Source organism: Scyliorhinus canicula, chromosome 1 (assembly GCF_902713615.1).
Source record: "Scyliorhinus canicula chromosome 1, sScyCan1.1, whole genome shotgun sequence".
Taxonomy (NCBI): Eukaryota; Metazoa; Chordata; class Chondrichthyes; order Carcharhiniformes; family Scyliorhinidae; genus Scyliorhinus; species Scyliorhinus canicula.
The window spans coordinates 24,169,678-24,190,678 of record NC_052146.1 but is presented as its reverse complement, the minus strand read 5'-3'; the positions used below and the strand labels follow the sequence as shown (position 1 = coordinate 24,190,678).

General features: G+C 45.7%; 1 protein-coding gene across 1 annotated transcript in view; it reads left to right on the top strand.

The window, feature by feature from the left end:
* Positions 1–21,001, top strand: part of LOC119951523 (probable E3 ubiquitin-protein ligase HECTD4) — a 415,771-nt gene that overhangs the window by 381,870 nt on the left and 12,900 nt on the right. The window contains 4 exon segments of the mRNA XM_038774748.1: positions 456–677; positions 6,833–6,999; positions 13,847–14,042; positions 15,748–15,970. Of these exon segments, the coding sequence (XP_038630676.1) occupies positions 456–677; positions 6,833–6,999; positions 13,847–14,042; positions 15,748–15,970 (808 nt within the window).

The window sequence follows — 21,001 nt, the reverse complement described above, 5'->3', positions numbered from 1 at the left end:
ATCGTGACGAATGGCGGAGCAGGCTCGAAGGGCTGAATGGTCGTCTCCTGCTCCTATCTTCTTCTATGTAAGGTCCATCTGAACATATGGTCATTACGTCAAAAGACTATAAGGTACCTGGTTGTCGCAAATCTATACCATGCCAAGATTTGTAGCTACCAGCAGTGTTGGACTGTGGGAGCATCCGGAGGAAACCCACGCAGACACCGGGAGAAAGTGCAAACATCACACAGGCAGTCACCCAAGACTGGATTGAACCCGGGTCACTGGAACTGAGAGGCAACAGTGCTAACCACTGTGCCACCGCACTGCCCATACTGATGTACCGAATTCCGTTTAAAAATGGATTTTAAATAATTTGAGGCAAAATGTCTATTCTTTGTGTAGTATTGTCTTAGATTTTCAGACTAATTGCATTGTACATCTATCTTAATTCTGGTTAAACATCTTTTTAGGGCAAGCACATTCTGACTCCTGGTCCAATAACATATACAGAGGAACAGCTGCTACATTTCTTTGGGCAGTTACTTGGAATTGCTATCCGAGCAGATGTTCCACTCCCTCTTGATCTCCTCCCAACATTTTGGAAGACTCTAGTTGGGGAACCATTGGATCAAGAGTGGGATCTGCAAGAGGTTGACATCTTGACATACAACTACATCAAGAAGTTTGAGACTGTAAGTTATTCAGTACCTGTGAAAGTTTGTATTTTAAGACTTGCTTTTCCTCTCGCACTCTTCCCATCTCCCACCAATCTCTCTCTCTTTTTGAGGGGTTTTGACTTTCGACGGCATGGATTCTACTTGTCCACAAGTGGTTGAGTATTTGGGGCAAAATTCCCCCCCACCCATCTATTAATTGTATAAATTAAAGTTAAGGATATATTGGTGGAGGGCATTTGTTAAATAATGGAGCACATATAAAGAGGAACTCATTGACACTGGAAATGAGTTGTAAAGTTAGGAGCTAAATCTCTGTAATGTTTCACTTTATGAATAAGTTTCAAACTGAGTAAATATTGACTTCTGGCCTCCTCCTTCACCAACTAGCTGTCAGGTTTAACACCATCCTCCCTTCCATACTTTATCAAAGGATTTTGGGCTGTGGAGTGGGTTCCCCCTTTCCTCAACGGTCTACCCACTGGAGCTTGCTGATGGAGGACTCTGTCTTCTAAATGTTGAGTGTAAGACTCATCTACTTGTATACGTCGATGATTATCTGGAGATCCATTTCCAACAGCACTTACTGCAGCATCATCAGCGTATTGGAGGTCAGGGTGGTCTTTGTTTTTGATTGGAGTTGTCTGAGATTAAACAGTTTATCATCCGGTCAATAAATAAACTGCTCTAGCAGGAAGCTTGTTTCTAGTCAGACAGAGCATGGGAGCTAGGAAGATGGAGAAAAGAGTTGGAGTGATGATATATCATTGCTTGATTTTTGTCTTAACCTCAAAAGGGTCTATTTTTTTAAAAATTCAGTTACAGGATGTGGGCATCGCTGATCAGGCCAGCATTTACTGCCCACCCCTAGTTGCCCTTCAGAAGGTGGTGGTGAGCTGCCTTCTTGAACCACTGCAGTCCCTGACGTGTAGGTACATCCACAGTGCTGTTATGGAGGGAGTTCTGGCATTTTGATCCTGCAACAGTGAAGGAATGGCGGTATATTACCAAGTCAGAGTGGTGAATGACTTGGAGGGGAACTTCCAGGTGGTGGGGCTCCCAGGTATCTGCTGCTCTTGTTCCTCTCGATGGTAGTGGTCGTGGGTTTGGAAGATGTTGCCTAAGAAAGCTTGGCGAGTTCCTGCAGTGTAACTTGTAGATGGTACACATGGCTGCCACTATTGCTTGGTGCTGGAGGGGTTAAAAGTTTGTGGAAGGGGGAGCAATCAAGCAGTCTGCTTGTCCTGGGCGATGTCGAGCTTCATTTTCTTTTCAATACAAATTTAGAGTATCCAATTAATTTTTTCCAATTAAGGGCAATTTAGTGTGGCCAAACAACCTACCCTGCACATCTTTAGGTTGTGGGGGCGAAACCCACGCAGACACGGGGAGAATGTGCAAACTCCACACGGATAGTGACCCAGGCCGGGATCAAACCCGGGTCATCAGTGCCGTGAAGCAGCAGTGCTAACCACTGCACCACCGTTCCACACAGATGTCGAGCTTCTTGACTCTTGTTGGAGCTGCACTCATCCAGGCAAGTAGAGAGTACTCCATTGTATTCCTGACATGTATCTTGTAGATGGTGGACAGGCTTTTGGGGGGGGGGGGGGGGGGGCGGCGGCGGGGGCGGCGGCGGCGGCGGCGGCTCTAGGCTAGAAGGTGAATTACTCACCATAGAATCCTCGCCTTTGACCTGCTCTCGTAGCCACGGTATTAATATGGCTAGTCCAGTTCAGTTTCTGATCAATGGTAACCTCCAGGATGTTGACTGTGGGGGATTCAGCGATGGTAATGACATTGAAGGTCATTACCATCGGTGGTTAGATCCTCTCTTGAAGGAGATGGCCACTGCCTGGCAGTTGTATGGTGCGAATGTAACTTGCCACTTGTCAGCCCAAACCTGGATATTGTCCAGGTCTTGCTTTTTTTTAATAATCTTTATTGTCACAAGTCGGTTCACATTAACACTGCAATGAAGCTACTGTGAAAAGCCCCTAGTTGCCACATTCTGGCGGCTGTTCAGGTACACTGAGGGAGAATTCACAATGTCCAAATTACCTAACAAGCACGTCTTGTGGGAGGGAACCAGAGCACCCGGGACACAGGGAGAATGTGCAGACTCCGCAAAGACAGTGACCCAAGCCGGGATTCGAACCTGGGATCCTGGCGCTGTGAAGCAGCAATGCTAACCACTGTGCTGCCGTGCTGCTGCATTTGGACATGGACTGCTTCATTATCTGAGGTGCTAAATATTGTGCAATCATCTGCGAGTATCCCCACTTCTGACCTTGTGATGGAAGGGAGGTCCTTGATGAAGCAGCTGAAGGTGGTTGGGCCTAGGACAATACCATGAGGAACTCCTCAGTGATGTCCTGGAGCTGCGATGGTTGACCTCCAACCACCACAGCCATCTTCCTTTGTGCCAGGTATGATTCCAACTAGCAGAGAGTTTTCCCCCTGATTCCCAGTGACTCCAGTTTTGCTAGGACCCCTTGATGCCATCCTCTGTCAAATGCTGCCTTGATGTCAAGGGCAGTCACTCTCATCCCGATCATTCAGCTCTTTTGTCCATGTCTGAACCAAAACTCTAATAAGGTCAGGAGCTCGGTGACCCTGGTGGAACCCAAACTGAGCGTCCATGGGCAGGTGATTGCTGAGAAATTCCCGCTTGATAGCACGGTTGATGACTCGTTCCATCACTGCTGATGGAGTGTAGTCTGATAGGGCAGTAATTGGCTGGGTTGGATTTGTCCTGTTCTTGTGTACAGGACACGCCTGGGAAATTTTCCACATTACCGGGTAGATGCCAGTGTTGTAGCTGTACTGGAACAGCTTGACTAGGGTTGCGGTTAGTTCTAGAGCACAAGTCTTCAGTATAATTGCTGGAATATTGTCAGGGCCCATAGCCTTTGTAGTATCCACTGCCTTCAGCCGTTTCTTGATATCACGTGGAATGAATTGGATTGCTGAAGACTGATATCTGTGATGCTGGAGACTTCTGTAGGAGAACAAATGGATCATCCACTAAGCACTTCTGGCTGAACATTGTAGCGAATGCTTCAGCCTTATCTTTTGCACAGATATGCTAGGCTCCTCCAATATTGAGGATGGGATGGTTATGGAGCCTCCTCCAGTGAGTTGTTTCTTTGTCCACCACCATTCACAGCTGGATGTGGCAGCACTGCAGAGCTTGGATCTAATACGTTTGTTATGGAATCGCTTAGCTCTGTTACTTACTGCTTATACTGTTTGCGATGCAAGTAGTCCTGTGTTGTAGCTTCACCAGATTGACACCTCATTTTCAGGTATGCCTGGTGGTGCCCCTAGCATGTCCTCCTGCACTCTTCATTGAAGCAAGGTTGATCCCCTGACTTGGGGTACAGTGGGGGATATGACAGGTCATGAGGTTGCAGATTGTGGTTGAGTACAATTCTACTGCTGCTGATGGCCCGCAGTGCCTCATGGATGTCCAGTTTGAGTTGTTAGGTCTGTTTGAAGTCTATCCCAGCACGATAGCATAGTGGTTAGCACAATTGCTTCACAGCTCCAGGGTCCCAGGTTCGATTCCCGGCTTGGGTCACTGTCTGTGCGGAGTCTGCATGTTCTCCCCGTGTGTGCGTGGGTTTCCTCCGGGTGCTTCGGGTGCTCCGGTTTCCTCCCACAGTCCAAAGATGTGCAGGTTAGGTGGATTGGCCATGCCCTTGCCCTTAGTGTCCAAAATTGCCCTTAACGTTGGATGGGGTTACTGGGTTATGGGGAGAGGGTGGAGGTGTGGGCTTGGGTAGGGTGCTCTTTCAAAGAACCGGTGCAGACTCGATGGGCCGAATGGCCGCCTCCTGTACTGTAAATTCTATGATCCCATTTAGCATGGTGGTAGTGCCACACAACAGGATGGAGCGTATTCTCAATGTGAAGACGCGACTTTGTCTCCATAAGAACTGGGTGGCAGTCACCCCTACTGATTCTGTCATGGACAGATGCATCTGCTTCAGGCAGGTTGATGAGGAGATGGTCATGTATGTTTATCCCTCTTGGCTCCCTCACCACCTGCTGCAGGCCCAGTATAATAATCTTTATTGTCATAAGTAGGCTTACATTAACACTGCAATGAAGTTGCTGTGAAAATCTCCTAGTCACCACATTCCGGCGCCTTTTTGGGTACATGGAGGGAGAATTCAGAATGTCCAATTCACCTAACAGCACATCTTTTGGGACTTCTGGGTAGAAACCGGAGCACCCGGAGGAAACCCATGCAGACACAGGGAGAACGTGCAGATTCCGCACAGATAGTGATCCAAGCTGGGAATCGAACCTGGGACCCTGGAGCTGTGAAGCAACAGTGCTAACCATTGTGCTACCATGCTGCCCATGGTGCTACCGTGCTACCCATGCAGCATGGCAGCACATAGCAGCTATGCCCTTTCGGACCCAGCCAGTTCAGTCTTTGATGGTATTGCCGAAGCACTCTTGACGATGGACATTGAAGTCCCTCACCCAGGGTATATTCTGCACCTTTGTCACCATCTGTGCTTCCTCCAAGTGGTGTTCAACATTGAGGAGTGCTGATTCCTCAGCTGATAGTGAATGGTAAGTGGTAATCAGCAAGATGTTTCCTTGCCCATGTTTAACCTGAAGCCATGAGACTTCTTATAGTCCAGAGGCGATGTTGAGGATTCCCAGGGAAAATGCCTCCTGACTATCCCTCCGTGCTGCCACTTTCTGCTGGGTCTGTCCTCCCCGTGAGACAGGACATACCCAGCAATGGTGATAGTGGTGTCTGGGACATTGTCTGTAAGGTATGAATGAGAGTCTGACTATGTCAGGCTGTTGCTTGGCTAGTCTGTGAGAGACAGCTCTCCCAACTTTGGCACAAACTGCCAGATTTAAAAGTTCCATGTCCAAATGCAGCAAATCCTGGACAATATCGAGGCTGACAAATGGCAAGTAACATTCGCACCACACAACTTGCAGGCAATGACCATCTCCGAGAGAGAATCTAACCATTGCACCTTAACATTCAATGGCATTGCCAGCGCTGAATCCCTCACTCTACATCCTGAGGGTTACCATTGACCAGAAACAGATATCAGCTGGCCATATAAATACTGTGGCTACCAGAGTAGGTCAAAGATTAGGAATCCTGCGGTGAGTAACTCATCTCCTGACTCCCCAAATCTGTCCACCATCTACAAGGCAAATATCAGGAGCGTAATGGAATGCTCCCCACTTGCCTGAACAAGTGCAACTCCAACAACACTCAAGAAGCTTGACACCATCCAGGATAAAGCAGCCCCCACTTGATTGGCACCATCCATATTCACTCCATCCACCACTGACACAGTGGGGGCAGTGTGTGCCATCTGTAATATGGACTGCAGCAACTCACCAAGGCTCCTTGGGCAGCATCTTCCAAACCTATGACTACTACCATCTACTCTACAGGGCGGAATCATGGACAGTAGGAGGCATCTCAAAACAATGGAGTCATACCATCCTAAGGAGGTCTTATATATTAGGTGGTAGGATAGATGCATCAACATCGGTGTCCACTCACAAACAGGCACAAGGGCATCCAGGCTATGCTCATTCCCCATCAACTTAATTGGGTTGGTCATGCAGTTTGGATGTCAAATACTAGGCTCCCAAAACAGCCGGTCATCTTCCAGCTCAGTGAGGGCAGCGGAGGACAGAAGAAGCACTTCAAGGATTTGCGAAAGCCAACATGTTAAAATGCAGTATTGACATCAATTCCTTGACATCGCCTTGGACTGAACCAGGTGGCTGCAGAGTTTATGGGAAGGATCCCAGCATTCTGAGACCCAACAAAGACAAAATGGGGAGGAAAAGCAAAAGTGGCAAAAAGAGCATGCCATGATCCAAACTGATGACACACAACCAGATATCCCACAAGTCAACAAGTGGCCCAGTGCCTTAAAATCTGCAGGTCCTGAACCAGCCTCATCAATCATCTTCTAACTTGGAAAGCAATCATCCTTGGTAGCGAGGGATAGCCAATAATAATAATTCGCTAGTGGTTTTGAGCCTTGTGATGTAGTATCATTTGGATTTGCAGTGACATTGGGGTAATTAATTAAAGGTGGTGTGACATGGACTGTTTTCTATGATTCTAAAGTGTTGGATTGTGCTTCACCTGATTCTTATGGTTCCAGGTTAATAATGAGACGGAACTTGAGGCACTATGTGCTGAAGTAACATCACATCACTTAACCACAGAGAGCCCTGAATCTCCCAACAAACCCTGTTGTAAATTCAGTTATATCACCATGACTGGCGAGGAAGTGGAACTATGTCCTGGAGGCAGAAATATCACTGTTATGTGAGTAAATGATAAGTATACATTTTCTTCCTCTGCTTTGATCACAAATTAATGTGGGCCCAGCCTGCTGTCCAGTAATTAAAATATTAACATTCCATGAATCCTGCAATATCACAGAATGGAAAACTACTGTGCAAGTTACCCTCTTCCCAGGAATTCAGGAGCAACACTGAAGGGATTGGATCTTTACACTCCCTCTTTGTAGGTAGAGGCAAATTCCTAACCACCTTTCCCAATTTAAGGAGAATGTAAAATATTTTTTTACGACTGAATTTAGTGGCAACGAGTAAAATAAAAAATTGCTTCCAAAGTCTGAAATGTTTTTCCAGGGGAAAATTATGTTTTTTTTTTTCTTTCCCAGCAGCCTGTCACTCTCGATGCATTCTATTTCAGTCCAAATTATATCAAGTAACCTATAGTAGGCAGCTGCAATACACTTTTATAACGTGTCTGTAACATCATAAAATGTTCTAGGTCACTTCAAAATAGCAAGCATTAACCAAAATTTGACACCAGCCAATTAAGATATCCAAAAACCTGGGCAAAAGGGTAACTTTTAAAACGTGTTGGGAAATTCCAGATATAGACATATCACCAAATGTGCGATATGCCTGAATTAAAGAAGCACAGAGATATTGGAGGAGGTTATAGAGGTAGGGAAGTATGAAGAATGAAATAGAGGCATTGATGGACTTGGAGCCAGTGTGATACATTGAGTACGGAAGGGATTTGTGAAAGAGTTGCGAGGTAGGATATGGACAACAGACCTTTAGATAAGATCAATAGGAAAACCAACCAGGAAATCATTGGAATAGTTAATGTTTAGAGTTAATAATGGGATGGATGAGGATTTCAGCAACAGACAAGCTGAGATGAACAGAGGGGTAATTTTACAGAGGTGAAAGGAGGGAGCTTTGGTGATGACGCAGACATGTGGTTAGAAGCTTATCTTTTTTTTTAAGTGTTTTTATTGAATTTTTACATATAACAACAAAGTACATAGTACAACAATGCCCACACATGAATCAGAAAAAGCAAGCAGCAACAGTAATATGAACTCCAACAACTATAATACTAGCCACGATAATCAGCCCCCAGCTTCCCCCTCTCCCTTACTCATAGAACATACAGTGCAGAAGGAGCCCATTTGGCCACTCTACCCACTTCCACCCTATCCCTGCAATCCCAATGTAATCCAATAACCGTTCCTAACCTTTTTGGTCACTCAGGGCAATTTAGCATGGCCAATCCACCTAATCTGCACATCTTTGGACTGTGGGAGGAAACCGGAGGAAACCCACGCACACACAGGGAGAACGCACAGACTCCTCACAGACAGTGACCCAGCAGGGAATCAAATCTGGGGCCCTGGCGCTGTGAAGACACAGTGCTAACCACTTGTTCTACCGTGCTGCCCACTCCATTAACAACTAACAGTGACCAGCTCTTTAAAGTCCAAAATGAACAGCCGCCATCTACAATGGAACCTGTCAATCGACCCTCTTATCGTGAACTTGATTTTCTCGAGGTACAAGAATTCCATTAGATCACTCAGCCATGGTGTCCAGTGGCAACATGTAGGTGGAGGTTGCAATTTGGGTGGTTCCTGCTTTTGTTTTTTAGTCTTTTTCACACAGATTTGGGAGGAAATTTTATTTGATTAATCTTCAGAAGAGTGGTGGTAATTAGAGGAAGTCAAAACCTCAACCGTAGAATATGAGACGAAAAGGAACAAGCGCTAGTCCGCCTGAGAGCTCCAGCTTGGTGCAGAGTTCTGTGGGAGGAAAGATGACGGGAGCAAGCTCGCTGGGTGGGGCTGCACCCATTACGGGGATACGCTGGCCGAAGTGATGGCGGTGGAGTTTGAGGTAAAGTCCCTCATAAAAGGAGCAAAACACCTCATTAACTTTTTCTGGGGTAGAAATTAACCCAACTCCTGAATTCTGTATCTGCACAATCTCCATGGCAGCCTCCTGCCACTTTTACTGATGAGCAAACAGTCGGCTGGCTTTCTCCCCATACTCCTGGACTTACGCATTACACCTGTCTCACCACCCGGCCCATTGTTAAATTGAATTTGCAACTTCTTCCTACACGCTAAATGCTCTGGTTTTGGGCTTTCACGTATTCTCTATCCACCCCTCAAATTTTGTCTCCTACCTCCTACATCCAAGTGTGACTCCTATGAGATTTTTTTGAGTACCCAATTTTTTCCAATTAAGAGACAATTTAGTGTGACCAATCCACCTACTCTGCACATCTTTGGGTTGTGGGGGCGAAACCCACACAGACACGGGGAGAACAGGCAAACTCCACATGGGCAGTGACCCAGAGCCGGTGTCAAACGTGGGACCGCGATGCCGTGAGGCAGTAGGGCTAACCCACTGCGCCACCGTGCTGCCCCCCGACTCCTACGAGCTGACCTCTTCCCTGATTACCGCTTTTAATATCTCCTACACGTAGCCAGTGAGACCATTTCATTTTCTTTGATTTCGATGTAGTTCTTAATGGCCCCCATACGTTTTGCACAGAACCCAAGATATGATAACAGACCCAGGTCCAGCCTCCAGCCTGCATGTTGTGTTTGCCCGCCTCCAAATTTTAAATCCACTAGGTGTGGCGTGTGGTCTGAAATCACCATCGCCGAATACTCCGCACTCTTCACTCCAGGTAACAAAGTTCTATCCACAAGGACAAATATGACATAAAGTTACAAAACATCTGGTTGCCCTCAGTCAGCGGCCATAGGAAAAGGTGGCCAGGGCATAGAGGCTGAGGCAAGAAACAACAATGGTTTTCATCATCTCAACATTTATTGAGCGAGTTTCTGCTCTTCCATTGGCATGTTGGTCAAGCAACATAACAGGTCAGAATGGAGGGGTCAAGAGAGGTCAAATTCCAGTCAGTAGAATAAGTGCAGATGTGGATCAGAGCAAGTTGCTGCTTTGAATTTACCTTTTCTAGGCTTGTACCTTGGGTGTCACTGGGCAGAGAAGAAGAAAGAAGAAGAAATTGCTTATTGTCACGAGTAGACTTCAATGAAGTTACTGTGAAAAGCCCCTAGTCGCCACATTCCGGCGCCTGTTCGGGGAGGCTGGTACGGGAATTGAACCGTGCTGTTGGCCTGCCTTAGTCTGCGAGGAGGGGGGTGGTAGATTAGTCTTGCAAGTATATCATATCATTAGTCTCAATAGTGCACGTCATTCAGAGAAAAAGGATGAGCAGACAGTATTTTCCCTGAATGCCATTTATAAATGGCATTGAGCCTCACCATTCAAAGTATCTTGGTAACTACAATTGGTCTCCATTTGGAAAAAAATAAGCTGCCTGGTTTGTCACATCTGTTAAGAACATAGCTTTTTTAAATAGTTTTAGAGCACCCAAACTTTTTTTCAAATTAAGGGGCAATTTAGTGTGGCCAGTCCACCTACCCTGCACATCTTTTTGGGCTGTGGGGGTTTGATACACGCAGACACGGGGAGAATGTGCAAACGGGCAGTGACCCAGAGCCAGGATCGAACCAGGGATCTCGGTGCTGTGAGGCAACAGTGCTAACCACTTCACCACCGTGGTGCCTCATGTTAAGAATGTAGCTGATGGTAAACACCAGGTTATTCCAAATTCCAGGAGGGAAACTTGAAACAACTGCTCTCAATTGTATTTTGCTATTTGATATAATGTGAACAAAGGTTCAGGGATCAGGGGTGAGCTGGCAACATGGATAGAGAACTGGCTAGGTCATAGAGGCAGAGAGTGGCAATGGAAGGGTGCTTTTCTAATTGGAGGGCTGTGACTAGTGGTGTTGCGCAGGGATCAGTGCTGGGACCTTTCCTGTTCATAGTGTATATAAATGATTTGGAGGAAAATGTAACTGGTCTGATTAGTAAGTTTGCAGACGGCACAAAGGTTGGTGGAATTGCGGATAGCGATGAGGACTGTCAGAGGATACAGCAGGATTTAGATCGTTTGGAGACTTGGGCGGAGAGATGGCAGATGGAATTTAATCCGGACAAATGTGAGGTAATGCATTTTGGACGGTCTAATGCAGGTAGGGAATATACATTGAATGGTAGAACCCGCAAGAGTATTGACAGTCAGAGATATCTAGGTATACAGGTCCGCAGGTCATTGAAAGGGGCAACACAGGTGGAGAAGGTAGTCAAGAAGGCATACGGCATGCTTGCCTTCATTGGTCGGGGCATTGAGTATAAGAATTGGCAAGTCATGTTGCAGCTGTATAGAACCTTAGTTAGGCCACACTTGGAGTATAGTGTTCAATTCTGGTCGCCACACTACCAGAAGGATGTGGAGGCTTTAGAGAGAATGCAGAAGAGATTTACCAGGATGTTGCCTGGTATGGAGGGAATTAGCTATGAGGAGAGGTTGAATAAACTCGGTTTGTTCTCACTGGAACGACAGAGGTTGAGGGGCGACTTGATAGAGGTCTACAAAATTATGAGGGGCATAGACAGAGTGGATAGTCAGAGGCTTTTTTCCAGGGTAGAGGGGTCAGTTACTAGGGGGCATAGGTTTAAGGAGCGAGGGGCAAGGTTTAGAGGAGATGTACGAGTTGTTTACACAGAGGGTACATAGAACAGCACAGAACAGGCCCTTCGGCCCTTGATGTTGTGCCGTGCATTGTCCGAAGCCAAGATCAAGCTACCCAACTCCCTGTCATTCTGGTGTGCTCCATGTGCCTATCCAATAACCGCTTGAAAGTTCCTAAAGTGTCCGACTCCACGATCACAGCAGGCAGTCCATTCCACACCCTAACAACTCTCTGAGTAAAGAATCTACCTTGGACATCCCTTCTATATCTCCCACCCTGAATCTTATAGTTATGCCCCCTTGTAACAGCTACATCTACCCAAGGAAATAGTCTCTGAACGTTCACTCTATCTATTCCCCTCATCATCTTATAAACCTCTATTAAGTCGCCTCTCATCCTCCTCCGCTCCCAACAGAAAAGCCCTAGCTCCCTCAACCTTTCGTCAGAAGGCAGCATCCTCTAAATCTCCTTTGCACCCTTTCCAATGCTTCCACGTCCTTCCTATAATAAGGTGACCAGAGTGCACACAATACTCCAAATGTGGTCTCACCAGGGTCATGTATAATTGTAGCGTAACCCCGCGGCTCTTAAACTCAAGCCCCCTGTCAATAAACGCGAACACACTATAGGCCTTCTTCACGGCTCTATCCACTTGAGTGGCAACCTTCAGAGATCTGTCGACATGAATCCCAAGATCTCTCTGTTCCTCCACATTCCTCAGAATCCTGCCGTTGACCCTGTAATCCGTAGTGGGTGCCTGGAACTCGCTGCTGGAGGGTGTGGTGGCAGCAGGGACGATAGTGATGCTTCAGGGGCAAATACATTAATAGGATGGGAATAGAGAGATACGGAGCCCGGACGTGCAGAAGATTTTAGTTTAACGGGCAGCATGGGCGGCACAGGCTTGGAGGGCCGAAGGGCCTGTTCCTGTGCAGTACTTTTCTTTGTTCTTTATTTGTTGTTTGAAATCCAGAGAATTATATCCGAGATATTTTATGATTATTTTAAATATTTCAAAAGGTTTGTTAAGCAATAAAATAAACCACAATAAAATAAACCACAAGTACCCTTAACTAAGACAATGGCTGTGCGGAGTATCTGTAACTTTACTCAGTAGCAAGCACCTTTTATTTCACAGCCTTCAGAGTTGACTCTCCCCGACTGTTCCTGTTGTTGCTGAGGTCGAGAGCAGCTACACTTGCATTGGTTTAATCATCTCCTGATGTACAGGTTTTCCCTTTTGATCCTCCCTTATCTGAACTAACCTCTTTAGAAGTCTATAACTTTAATTACCTTCATTTTGTGAGACTACCTCTTTCCGTATCAATGCAAAATTAAATGTTGTCTCCTCTTTTGAACTTCTAACCCCTTATTCAAACCTTGCGTTCTGTTCCCCATTGTTACTAGCTTGCTGCAGGTAAACATATTTTTACAGTGTTGCTCGGCTCATCATATTGAAAGCACTAGTTCAATTTGCATAACCAAACTGTCCCTGCCTTTAAGCAACTTACATTTTCCAATAGTTTTTTAAAAAATATATAACCAGTTATTGGATTTCTCTTATATTTTCCTGACACCTGATCGCAGTCTAGGTTTTAGCCATGGAAAGTCTTCATTTGAATGACTGAAGATATGATACCCACAGCCCCAAAACCTAACAGTGCTCTAGAGCAGTGATTCCCAACCAGTGAGCCTTGAAAAAAGATTCAAAACAATTCAAAATTCATGTAATTAAACCAAAACTAACCTTGGTCTTCAGCTCTGTAGTTGGCATCTCCAAGTCCCGAGGAATCTTGGGCCATTTGCCCAAGCGTTGGCTGGGAAAGAGCCACACATGCCTGGTTTAGATTTTTTATCTTGTTACTTGGAGATGAAGATAAAGGTACCATATGCCTGCACAAAAAGCGAAAACTCAACAATCCTCGGAGAAGCGAAAGAGACAGGGAGAGGTTTTAAAAAAAAACAGGAGAGGACAGGGTGAAAAACAAAGTTCCTAGTAAGGGAAGAAGACAGAAACTAAGAGGCGTGCCTCAAAATAAGTTTATAGTATAGAGAAGTGCCATGACATATAAAAAGTTGGGGGCCACCGCTCTGGAATAATAGGAGGACTTCTTCTATAAAATAAAAGGGGGGCTGAATCGAGAGAGAAAAGCTTTCTAGGAAAGATGGAACAAGTCTCAATTGCTACAACCTCTTTCCAAACCTCTTTTGTGTTCTTGCAAAATGTTGAGCAATTGGAATGCCATTTATTTCCTTATGTCATGATTGAAGCCCTAATGTTAATTTGATTTTGTACAGGTGGGAAAATAAAGATGCATATGCATCAGCAATCCGCAATCTGAGGCTACAAGAGATTGAGAACACTGACTGCATGACAGCAGTGCGTGCAGGACTTGGCTCCATCATTCCCTTACAACTTCTGACATTGCCAACGCCACTGGAAATTGAGCTGAGGACATGTGGACTGCCCTACATAAACCTGGAATTTCTAAAGGTGCTCATCAGTCATGAAGTTCAGGAAACTAGTCCTTGAAACTACTTTGATCATCAGTGTACCCCACCTTCCGTTAAACCTGTCTCATTGCTCAACATGTATATTGTTCAACATCCTCCAATTTATGCTGCAGAATGATTTGGAAATTAGCAGCACCGCATTATTTAGATGTAGCAAATGTGATTTTACTGTCCCTGCCTGAAATTGTGTTATCACCAGAGATGATATTGTAGCATAAATGAGCGCAATTATTTATTTTTCAGAAAATTGATCAAAATGGATAATGCTGCAATTTCTGACTGTTCAGCAAATGCCTTTCAGTAGCAAGAAACCTTGCACTTGCTAACTCATGGCCAGCTGCTTAACTGGAATTGAGTCTTACAAGCTAGACATGTACTTACTCTGCTTCCAAATTTGCAGAAGATACAAGTTGGGAGGGAGGGTGAGCTGTGAGGAGGATGCAAAGATGCTTCAGCGGGATTTGGACAGGCTGAGTGAGTGGGCACATGCATGCGAGATGCAGTATAATGTGGATAGATGAGGTTATCCGCTTCGGTAGCAAAAATAGGAAGGCAGATTATTATTTGGGTGTAAATTGAGAGAGGTGGATACTCAGCGAGACCTTGGTGTCCTCGTGCTCAGTCACTGAAAGTAAGCTCGCAGATACAGCAGGCAGTAAAGAAGGCAAACGGTATGTTGGCCTTCATAGAAGATTTGAGAATGGGACTAGAGATGTTTTACTGCAATTGTATAGGGCATTGGTAAGGCCACACCTGGAGTATTGTGTGCAGTTTTGGTGTCCTGAGGAAGGATGTTCTTGCTATGGAAGAAGTGCAGCAAAAGTTTACCAGGCTGATTCCTGGGATGCCAGAGCTGTCATTTTTAAAAATTAGTTTATGGGACGTGGGTGTCGCAGACTGTGCCAGCATTTATTGCCCATCCCTAATTGTTCTTGAAGGGGCAGTTAAGAGTCAACCACATTGCTGTGGTGGAGTCACATGTAGGGCAGACCAGGTAAGGACGGCAGATTTCCTTCTGTGAACCAGATGGGTTTTTACAACATTCGACAACTGTTTCATAGTCATTGTTAGACTTTTTCAAATTTAACCATCTGCAGCGGTGAGATTTGAACCTGGATCCCCAGAGCATTACTCTGGGTCTCTGGTTTACTAGTCCAGCGACAATACTGCGACAGCACCGCCTCCCCATGAGGGGAGACTAAGTCGGTTAGGATTATATTTATTGGAGTTTATAAGAGTGAGAGGGAATCTCAAAGAAATTTATAAAATTCTAACAGGATTAGACAGAGTACATTCAGAAAGAATGTTCCCGATGGTGAGGGAGTCCAGAACTAGGGGTCATTGTTTGAGGACAAGGGGTAAACCTTTTAGGACCGAGATGAAGAGAAATCTCTTCACACAGAGTGGTGTATCTGTGAAATTCACTACCACAGAAAATAGTTGAGGCCAAATTGTTGTGTAATTTCAAGAAGGAATTAGATATAGCTCTTGGGGCTAAAGGGATCAAGGGATTATGGGGGGAAGGCGGGGCCAGGGTATTGAACTTGTTGATCAGCTATGATTATAATGACTGGCGGAGCAAGCTTGAAGGGCCGAATGGCCACCTCCTGCTTTTTCTATGTATGTTTCTATGTAAATATGTACGTGTATGTGACTTGTCCATGTTGCCCCCTGTTCCCACCCAGGCTCACACCATGTACCAGGTGGGACTGATGGAGACTGACCAGCATATTGAATTCTTCTGGGCAGCGTTAGAGATGTTCACTCAGGAGGAACTCTGCAAATTCATCAAATTTGCCTGCAACCAGGAGCGAATACCATTCACCTGTCCCTGCAAAGACGGAGGCCCAGATACCGCCCACGTTCCACCATATCCTATGAAGATCGCCCCTCCTGATGGAGCTGCAGGTAAACTGAGAGTTATGTATTTCCTCCTGGTAATAGCACAGTTGCAGTCGGTTCTTCCAGCTTCATAGCGGCAGTTGAAGCTGTATAGTCATAGTGGTGAATATTTTCTCCTTTATCACTTCTGTCCCCTGTGTCCCACACCAGCATAGATGATAGAAATGCAGTCTCCTTTCTGATGATACCCCTGCAGGCTAGAGGCTGGTTCACTCTCCTGATTTTTATTATTTTCCATGGTAAAGCACTTGCACTCTGCAGCTGTACCTGAGGGTGTACTTGGCATTATAAAATGCAGGCTCAGTTGGAGACTGTGTGCCAGTGACATTTGAAAATCAACATTTGGGAGTGGAAATGTAATCTGAAAAGAGAAATTCAATTTCTCAGGAACAGTTTAGTGTGTTAAGAACAAAGAAACGTACAGCACAGGAACAGGCCCTTTGGCCCTCCAACACTGTGCCAATCATGATGGCCAAACTAAAACAAACCCTTCTGCCCTTACTCGTTCCGTGTCCCTCTATTTCCTCCCTATTCATGTACCCATCCAGATGCCTCTTAAATGTTGCTAATGTGCCTGCTTCCACCACATCGTCTGGCAGCGTGTTCCAGGCACCCACCACTCTGCGTGAAAAACTTACCCACACATCTCCCTTAAACATTCCCCCTCTTGCCTTGAACCTGTGCCTCCTTTTAATTGACACTGCCACCTTTGGAAAAAGCCTCTGACTATCCACCTGTCTGTGACTCTCATAATTTTGTAGACCTCTATCAGGTCTCCCCTCAGCCTCCATCTTTCCAGTGAAAACAATCCTAGTTCATTCAACCTCTCCTCATAGCCAATACCCTCGAGACCAGGCAACATCCTGGTGAACCTTCTTTGCACTTTCTCCAAAGCTTCCGCGTCCTTCTTATAATGTGGTGATCAGAACTGCACGAAGTGCTCAATGTACTGGCTGATGAAGACAAGCATGCCATATGCCTTCTTAATCACCTTGGCCACCTGAGTTGCCACTTTTAGGGAACTGTGGACCTGCATGTCTAGATCCCTCTGTATGTTAATGTTCCTCTGGGTTCTGCCATTTACAGTATAATTCATGCCTAGATTTGATCCTCTAAAATGCATCACCTCGCATTTGTCTGGATTAAACTCCCATCTGCCAGATCTGTGCCCAAGTCTCCAATCTATATATATATCCTGTTGTATCCTCAAACAATCCTCGGTACCTCCGCCAATCTTTGTGTCAAAGAACAAGAACAAAGAAAAGTACAGCACAGGAACAGGCCCTTTGGCCCGCCAAGCCCGTGCCGACCATGCTGCCCGTCTAAACTAAAATTTTCTACACTTTCTGGGTACGTATCCCTCTATTCCCATCCTATGCATGTATCTGTCAAGATGCCCCTTAAATTTCACTATCATCCCTGCTTCCACCACCACCTCCGGCAGCGAGTTCCAGGCACCCACTACCCTCTGTGTAAAAAAAAAAAAAAAAAACTTGCCTCGTACATCTCATCAAAACTTTGCCCCTCGCTCCTTAAACCTATGCCCCTTAGTAATTGACCCCTCTACCTTGGGGAAAAGCCTCTGACTATCCACTATGTCTACGCCCCTCATAATTTTGTAGACCTCTATCAGATCGCCCCTCAACCTCCGTTGTTCCAGTGAGAACAAAACGAGTTTATTCAACCGCTCCTCATAGCTAATGCCCTCCATACCAGGCAACATTCTGGTAAATCTCTTATGCACCCTCTCTAAAGCCTCCACATCCTTCTGGTAGTGTGGCGACCAGAATTGAACACTATACTCCAAGTGTGGCCTAACTAAGGTTCTATACAGCTGCAACATGACTTGCCAATTCTTATACTCAGTGCCCCGGCCAATGAAGGCAAGCATGCCGTATGCCTTCTTGACTACCTTCTCCACCTGTGTTGCCCCTTTCAGTGACCTGTGGACATGTACACCTAGATCTCTCTGACTTTCAATACTCTTGAGGGTTCTACCATTCACTGTATATTCCCTACCTGCATTAGACCTTCCAAAATGCATTACCTCACATTTGTCCAGATTATATTCCATCTGCCATCTCTCCGCCCAAGTCTCCAAACGATCTAAATCCTGCTGTATCCTCTGACAGTCCTCATCGCTATCTGCAATTCCACTGATCTTTTGTGTCGTCTGCAAACTTACTAATCAGACCAGTTACATTTTCCTCCAAATCATTTATATATACTACGAACAGCAAAGGTCTCAGCACTGATCCCTGCGAAACACCACTAGTCATAGCCCTCCAATTAGAAAAGCACCCTTCCATTGCTACTCTCTGTCTTCTATGACCTAGCCAGTTCTGTATCCACCTTCCCAGCTTACCCCTGATCCCGTGTGACTTCACTTTTTGTACCAGTCTGCCATGAGGGACCTTGTCAAAGGCCTTACTGAAATCCAGATATCCAATCATCTTTGTGACCTCTTCGAAAAACTCTTATCAAGTTAGTGAGACACGACCTCTCCTTCACAAAACCATGCTGCCTCTCACTAATACGTCCATTTGCTTCCAAATGGGAGTAGATCCTGTCTCGAAGAATTCTCTCCAGTAATTTCCCTACCACTGACGTAAGGCTCACCGGCCTGTAGTTCCCTGGATTATCCTTGCTTCCCTACTTAAACAAAGGAACAAAATTGGCTATTCTCCAGTCCTCCGGGACATCACCTGAAGACAGTGAGGATCTAAAGATTTCTGTCAAGGCCTCAGCAATTTCCCCTCTAGCCTCCTTCAGTATTCTGGGGTAGATCCCATCCGGCCCTGGGGACTTAGCTGCCTTAATATTTTTCAAGACGCCCAACACCTCGTCTTTTTGGATCTCAATGTGACCAAGGCTATCTGCACACCCTTCTCCAGACTCAATAGCCACAATTCCTTCTCTTTGAATACTGATGCAAAGTATTCATTTAGTACCTCGCCCATTTCCTCTGGCACCACACATAGATTCCCTTGCCTATCCTTCAGTGGGCCAACCCTTTCCCTGGCTACCCTCTTGCTTTTTATGTACGTGTAAAAAGCCTTGGGATTTTCCTTAACCCTATTTGCCAATGACTTTTCGTGACCTCTTCTAGCCCTCCTGACTCCTTGCTTAAGTTCCTTCCTATTTTCCTTATATTCCACACAGGCTTCGTCTGTTCTCAGCCTTCTAGCCCTGACAAATGCCTCCTTTTTCTTTTTGATGAGGCCTACAATATCTCTCGTTATCCAAGGTTCCTGAAATTTGCCATATTTATCCTCCTTCCTCACAGGAACATGCCGGTCCTGAATTCCTTTCAACTGACATTTGAAAGCCTCCCACATGTCAGATGTTGATTTACCGTCAAACATCCTCCCCCAATCTAGGTTCTTCAGTTCCCACCTAATATTGTTATAATTAGCCTTCCCCTAATTTAGCACATTCACCCGAGGATCACTCTTATCCTTGTCCACAAGCCTTGTCGGGAATTGTGGTCACTGTTCCCGAAATGCTCCCCTACTGAAACTTCTACCACCTGGCCGGGCTCATTCCCGAATACCAGGTCCAGTACAGCCCCTTCCCTAATTGGACTGTCTACATATTGTTTTAAGAAGCCCTCTTGGATGCTCCTTACCAGCTGTGCTCCGTCCAGCCCCTAGCACTAAGTGAGTCCCAGTCGATATTGGGGAAGTTGAAGTCTTCCATCACAACAACCCTGTTGTTTTTACTCGTTTCCAAAATCTGTCTACCTATCTGCTCCTCTATCTCCCGCTGGCTGTTGGGAGGCCTGTAGTAAACCCCGAACATTGTGACTGCACCCTTCTTATTCCTGATCTCTACCCATATAGCCTCGCTGCCCTCTGAGGTGTCCTCCCGTAGTACATAGAACATTACAGCGCAGTACAGGCCCTTCGGCCCACGATGTTGCGCCGTCCTGTGAAACCCCTCTAAAGTCCCTCTACACTATTCCCTTATCGTCCATATGCCTATCCAATGACCATTTGAATGCGTTTAGTGTTGGCGAGTCCACTACTGTTGCAGGCAGGGCATTCCATGCCCTTACTACTCTCTGAGTAAAGAACCTACCTCTGACATCTGTCTTATATCTATCTCCCCTCAATTTAAAGCTATGTCCCCTCGTGCTAGACATCACCATCCGAGGAAAAAGGCTCTCGCTGTCCACCCTATATAATCCTCTGATCATCTTGTATGCCTCAATTAAGTCACCTCTTAACCACCTTCTCTCTAACGAAAACAGCCTCAAGTCCTTCAGCCTTTCCTCATATGATCTTCCCTCCATACCAGGCAACATTTTTGTAAATCTCCTCTGTACCCTTTCCAATGCTTCCACATCCTTCCTATAATGTGGCGACCAGAACTGCACACAATACTCCAAATGCGGCCGCACCAGAGTTTTGTACAACTGCAACATGACCTCATGGCTCCGAAACTCAATTCCTCTACCAATAAAAGCTAATACACCGTACGCCTTCTTAACAACCCTCTCAACCTGGGTGGCAACTTTCAGGGATCTATGGACATGGACACCGAGATCTCTCTGCTCGTCCACACTACCAAGAATCTTACCATTAGCCCAGTACTCTGCCTTTCTGTTATTCCTTCCAAAATGAATCACCTCACACTTTTCTGCATTAAACTCCATTTGCCACCTGTCAGCCCAGCTCTGCAGCTTATCTATGTCCCTCTGTAACTTGTAACATCCTTCTGCACTGTCCACAACTCCACCGACTTTAGTGTCATCTGTAAATTTACTCACCCATCCTTCTACGTCCTCCTCCAGGTCATTTATAAAAATGACAAACAGCAGCGGCCCCAAAACAGATCCTTGTGGCACACCACTAGCAACTGGACACCAGTCAGAGCATTTCCCATCAACCACCACTCTTTGTCTTCTATCAGCTAGCCAATTTCTGATCCAAACTGCTAAATCACCCTGAATCCCATGCCTCTGTATTTTCTGCAATAGCCTACCGTGGCGAACCTTATCAAACGCTTTACTGAAATCCATATACACCACATCAA